The sequence below is a fragment of the Gouania willdenowi genome, chromosome 5, assembly GCF_900634775.1.
Source record: "Gouania willdenowi chromosome 5, fGouWil2.1, whole genome shotgun sequence".
Taxonomy (NCBI): domain Eukaryota; kingdom Metazoa; phylum Chordata; class Actinopteri; order Blenniiformes; family Gobiesocidae; genus Gouania; species Gouania willdenowi.
The window spans coordinates 42,633,932-42,640,010 of record NC_041048.1 but is presented as its reverse complement, the minus strand read 5'-3'; the positions used below and the strand labels follow the sequence as shown (position 1 = coordinate 42,640,010).

The window sequence follows — 6,079 nt, the reverse complement described above, 5'->3', positions numbered from 1 at the left end:
GAAATATTTTATTATAGGGAGGATATAAAAAGGGAGAGCAGTGTTGCACCTAAGTGGAGGGGGAAAGGGAGCAGGGAGGAGAGACTCAAGGTAGGAAATAGAAAGGGTGGGGAAGAATAGATTGTTTTACAGTGAGGGTGAGATGTGAGGTTGTAGAACATATTGTGCTTATTATGTTGTGTAATCAAACCAGTATGGTGACAGTGTGAAGCTTAGCTATGATGATGGTGGCTGTGAACAGGGGGAATGAGTGAGTGGTAGTACCGAAAGCAGGTATTTGTTTTAGCCAGCCTGCAGCCAGGCCAGCAGAAATTGCGGGGGCCAGGGAGCCCCAGGCCACCCCCCCAAGGCCGAGCAACCCCCCAGACGCCCCCAAGATCCCAGGCTGAGAGGCAGCCACCGCCCCCCACACACACATCCGAGGAAGCCCCAAGCAGCCGAGCACCCAGCGCATCCCGCCACCGACCCCAACCCCCAACCCCAAGGCCCCCCGCCAGCATCCCGCCCGCCACCCCCGAGGGGAGGGCCCAGAGCGCCCCCCGCCCGAGACCCCAGCAGCGGAGCCAAGGCCCACGCCCAGCAGACGGCCAGAGCCGCGCCGAACGGGCAGCCAGCGGGCACTCGCCGGCAGGCCCAGAGCCAGCAGGGATCAGACCCCAGGCCAGAAGGACCCAGAACGGAAGCAGCACCAAGAGCAGCGCCCCCAGGGACAGCGACCATGCCCATAGTCGCCGAGGGCACCAAGGGGATGCTGCAAGTTGCCCCGCCGGCTCCCAGGCACACCGACCAGGCACCCCAGAGCGCGCCAGATCGCCTTTCCTTGATGCCGCCCACGCGATGAGCCCTAGAAAGCCGCCCCCACCAAAGGGCCCAGTCACACCGCAGAGCCCGGCTCGCAGGGTGCCCCCCAAGGCCGAGCAACCCCCCAGACGCCCCCAAGATCCTATAGATGTCTATAGTATACAGGAGATGTGTAAAATATAGATGTGTATAGATGTCTATGGTATAGATGTGTATAATATAGATGTGTATAGATGTGTATAGATATATATAGTATAGATGTGTATAATATAGATGTATATCTCTTACTGTTGTAGTAGGAGAACTGTAGGTAGTTGAAGTGTGAAGGCAGGAAGTCTTCAAAGGGCGTGTCTTTGCCAGCGCTAGATGCTAGCTCTACAGAGCAACGCTGTTTACAGTTCAGCACCTGTAGGTAGTGGTCTGACACACACACACACACACACACACACACACACACACACACACACACACACAATTCTTAAGGTAAAATGAAAGTTTTTTGACTCTGAATGCAATATTTTGTACTTTTATATTCTAACTTTATTTTGGAATTATGAGTTGAAGAGCAATAAACATATATGGCAATGTTATGGAATTCATGTTTTTTTTAAATTTTATTTTAGATATTTAAATCAACATGTATAAATTACTTTTAGTCAATTAATGGGGAGATAATCGATAATCGAATCGAGTCGAATCAAACTGGAAAAAAGGAATCGTTAGATTAATCGATGCATCGGAAAAATAATCGCTAGATTAATTGTTTAAAAAATAATTGTTCATCCCAGTCCTAGTGCTATCGCTACGTAGCATGGCTAACCCTATCTCTACCTGTGATGCTCTGGAACAGGTCAGCGTGGTACTCCATGTAGTTGTATCCATCGTAGTCGTACGCTCCCTCACACAGAGCTCTACACTCCTTATCAGCGTTAAAATATTCTACCAACGCCTCCTCAAAGTGTCGAGCAGCCAGACCGAAGGAGGCGTCGCTGTAGTAGCTCTTCCCCAACAGGAAGTCGGCCTGGAGGACCATAAAGAGTCAGAGCTTAAAGGACTACGGTACTAAGTGAAGCTTCTTCTTCCCCACCTCACACAGGAAGTCCTCCTCACCATGTGCTCCCTGGCCTCCAGGTCTTTGAAGTCCTCCTCCTGGACTCCAGCCATCATCCTGTAGTAGTCCAGGTTCTGTTTCATCTCCATATGGTCTGGGTTGGCCTGGTAGAATGTGTTGGCAGCAGCCACAGCTTTGTCCAGTTTATTGATCTACGAGAACCAATCAGCGATCATTCAAACAGGAAGTAATGAAACTCAAACTGATCCATGGGTTCCACAAAGACTCTCTACAGCAGTTGCTTTTTTTCCTCACAGTTTTTGTCGACTACATTATTTAAATGATACTAACTAGACTATGACTAATTAAATTAAAACTATATCAAAAATATTCATATTTTCATCAACTAATAAAAACAAAATTATAATTTTGTCACATGGGTCGAAATCCAATCAAAACTGTGTGTCAGTGTGTATGTGGCGCTGATTGTAAAGTTGGTTGTAGTAACAAACCACATTTCAATAAAGGTATGGTCTCATAAAAATATGTCACCGTTAAATCTAAATGTTGAATCTAAATGAATTTGCATATTAGCTAAATATGTAGTTACACATTTAACATTTAGATTTAGAGTTAACATTTAGATTTAACATTTTGACTTAAATGTAACATTTAGATTTAACATTTGTATTTAAATGCACCATTTAGATTCAACATTTATCATTTGGATTTAACATTTAGATTTTCAACATTCATATTAAACAATTTTTACAAGAAAAGTAAATATTACAAATTTCACAAATATTGCTGTGAATCTGGTCACAAGTAACATTTCAAAATTTGCATACGTGTTTTTAAACGTGGTTTGTTGCTAAAAGTTGTTGTTTATTTAGCATGTGTAACTTTACAATATGTGTGTGTTTACAAACATTAACGTCATCCAATACTAGGCTGATCAATGGTGACTGAATCTTAATTAATAAATATATATATATATATATATATATAAACTCTTCTGCTTTTTATTTGAGTAATTTAGTCAAATCCCAATGTTTAGTAAAAATAATTACAAGTGAAATAGTTGTGATGAGTTAAACTAGTTTTACTGCTGCTCAGCTCTGAGTTCATTCAGCTATGGACGTGGCACAGCTCAGTGTGTGTGTGTGTGTGTGTGTGTGTGTGTGTGTGTGTGTGTGTGTGTGTGTGTGTGTGTGTACCTTAAAATAAGCTACTTGGAGGTAGTTGTAGGGGGTCCTCTTCTTAAACTCTAGATCCACCTCTTCAGTCCCTCTGTGGAACGAAGGTTCTCCTAGTTTGTGGTTCTCACAGGACTTCACACAGTCCGCCCTGTGGAGAACCTTCTGGAAGAAGCCCAGGTCCTGGACAGACCCGGACCCGGGGATGGGGACCCCCACAGCCCCCACCCCGGCCACGGGCTGACTGAAGGAGGACTGGTTGGAGCACCGGAGCCGACAGTCGGCCTTCACGGTCCGGATCAGAGCCTTGTTCCTCAGAGCCTTCTCCATGTGGAGGACCACGGACAGCCAGTCCGCCCTGGAGTACGCCTCCACCGCCACGTCGAACAGCAGGTCGTAGGGCTCCAGGACCGGGTCTGAGGAGCCCAGAGGAACCAGGACCAGGACCAGGACCAGGAGAAACCTGATGAGATACATGGTGGACCAGGACTGGAACTGAGACTCAGCCTGGGACAGGAACTGATCCAGGACGGAGGAGGAGGAGCCTAAAAGCATCACGTACCCCCCCCCCTAAATATTTAAATACTTCTTATTTAGTTCTAGTAGATTAATGATCTCTGATCTCCTACTGACATTTTCTCTTTGTTACATAATAATAATAATAATAATAATAATAATAATAATAATAATAATAATAATAATAATAATAATAGTAATAATAATGATGATAATAATAATAATAATAATAATAATAATAATAATAATAATAATACATCATCATATAATCATTATAGAACCTCAAACACATGGAATATATCTACAGCAGAGCTCACCAACCTTTATGAAACAGTGAGTTATTATTTTATATACACTTCCTAAATACTAAATGTTTCACTTTCATGAATAAGAAAAATTAGCAGTAACTTAAAAAGGTAAGAAATGTTTCAACACTTTTTTTTCTTAATTCATGCAAGTTTCATTTTTATTACATTTCAAAGGAAATCTTTATGTTCCTATTAACTAACCAACAACTTTTTAACTTATTGTAAAACATGTCAAATTAATAAAACTGAACAATTTTGTAATATTTCAGAAAAATCCACTTAGCATCTTATCACAATCTGAAGCTTCTTTAACAAAATCACTAAAACAAATTCGTCTCAGTGAAAATAAACATTTAAAGTTCTCATGTACTGTATTATATCTCTGACTACATCTGTATTAATCTCTTCATTGGTCAGTAGTTAATAATGTTGTTATACCTGAGGGCACCTCCTATGCTCCATGCGGGCGACCTGGTGACCCCTAATCTACATTAATCCTGCCCATGTTTTTACTGGCAATAGATCCTTTCCTAATTTCTTAGCTCAGTGATTCTCAACCTTTTTGACCCACTTTAGTGTTATTTGGGTAATAGTATATTGGTCTCAAACTATTCCATTTTTTCTATTTTTTTTTTAATATATAGATAATATAGTGAGGGGGTGTGTCCTTATTTATCTTCCATGTTCATCTTCCAATATATCAGTAACTCCATCACATATAAAGGTAAATATGGTATAGTAATAAGCTCCACCCACTCTCTCAGAATATAGAAATAGATCTGCTATACATCATATCTGGTGGACATGTCAGCTCCTCTAAATAGTCACTAAGTCAGTGTGTGTTTGGGTCTGGAACATGTTCAGTAAACTACTTAGCATATGTCTCAGCTCCCTGTAATGTGATCAGCTTAGAGCTATGAACATAGACTGTTCACATCACTAATGATTAGTCACAGATATACATTGGTTCTAGACTCACACGCTCTGGAAATATGAACATATACTGTTTATATTATTTTCATTGGTTCATAACTGTATGTGAGAATGTAAGAAATAATCTGATCTGTTTTATTTATAGTATAAATGTTACTATTTATTGGGACATAAAACTATTTATTTTTATGTGATTTCTTTATTTTTATTTTGGACCCAAACTTTGGGTTATTTCCTGACATGAGGCCATTGTAGATTAGCTCTGTGTCTAATAATGATTTATTGTTTATTAGTTTTTCACTAGTAAAATAAAAAAATATATTTTGAAATGAGAGTCAATGACTACCAAAAACCTTGAGTTTGATCTACTGTATATTTAGATTTAAGACGTTGGATGGTTGTGTTGTTATTTATAACACAGAAGGATGATTGTCTGAATGTTGTTTGCATCATACTTTATTTCAAAGGTACTCATGTAAATAAAAACTTCTACATTTTATTCATCCTAATTAGTGAAAGAACAAAGTATTCAATTCCATTTCCAAGTTTGATATTATTATAATTACAATTATATTTTCAAAGCAACTTTGAATTTTTTAAAGAACATTTCCTCCAAAGCTCCCAGTGAAAGTCTCTCAGACTGACAGTGATTAATTAGCTTTTATTTTCGTTTTTATTCATTTTACAACACCTGCTTCAATAATCTCTCAAATGTCCAAACTTCTCAGGAACATGATGTTCAACACTAAAAGTTACATAATATGAAAGTTTTGTGTGAAGGCCACTGATCTTTGGCAGCAGCCGCCATGTTGGTACTCTGTAAACCTCAGTATTTGGTGCAAAAACAAAACAAACAACAAAAAAACACTGCAGGTTTCAAATCAATCATGAGTATCAAGATGGCGACGCATGGCTTCACTGTGCAGAGGTATGATGATGACACTCTTAGTATATAAAGTGTGATTATGGGCTTTTTAATCTGTTAAAACATTCTACAACTTCCGTTTGAGGCAGAATCGGTGATAGTTACACTACTTTTTTTTCAATGTTTTACATCTTAACGTGTAGATGTTCTACAGTCTGACTTCTGTGTTCCCCGACTATAAACATAATGTTTCTATCACAAAAATAAATAAAATTAATCACAGAAATTGCTATTTTTTAAATTAGTTTATAAATCAAAGTCGAGCATGTTTATAGTAGCATTCTGTGCTAGTCCAGTATGTTATTGACTGTATTTTATTCAGGCAGTAGAGAGGACACTGTTCCAGGTG

At 39.6% G+C, this 6,079-nt stretch overlaps 1 protein-coding gene across 1 annotated transcript in view; it reads right to left on the bottom strand.

Annotated features, from left to right (window-relative positions):
- The window catches only part of p3h1 (prolyl 3-hydroxylase 1), a 14,455-nt gene extending 10,884 nt beyond the window's left edge, over window positions 1–3,571 (bottom strand). Inside the window, exons 1-4 of the mRNA XM_028446768.1 lie at window positions 3,070–3,571; window positions 1,912–2,064; window positions 1,633–1,822; window positions 1,090–1,221 (exon numbers count right to left, since the gene is read on the bottom strand). Coding sequence (XP_028302569.1) covers window positions 1,090–1,221; window positions 1,633–1,822; window positions 1,912–2,064; window positions 3,070–3,525 — 931 coding nt within the window. The 5' untranslated portion in view covers window positions 3,526–3,571. The remainder of the gene's footprint in view (window positions 1–1,089; window positions 1,222–1,632; window positions 1,823–1,911; window positions 2,065–3,069) is intronic.
- Between the last annotated feature and the right edge of the window lie 2,508 nt (window positions 3,572–6,079).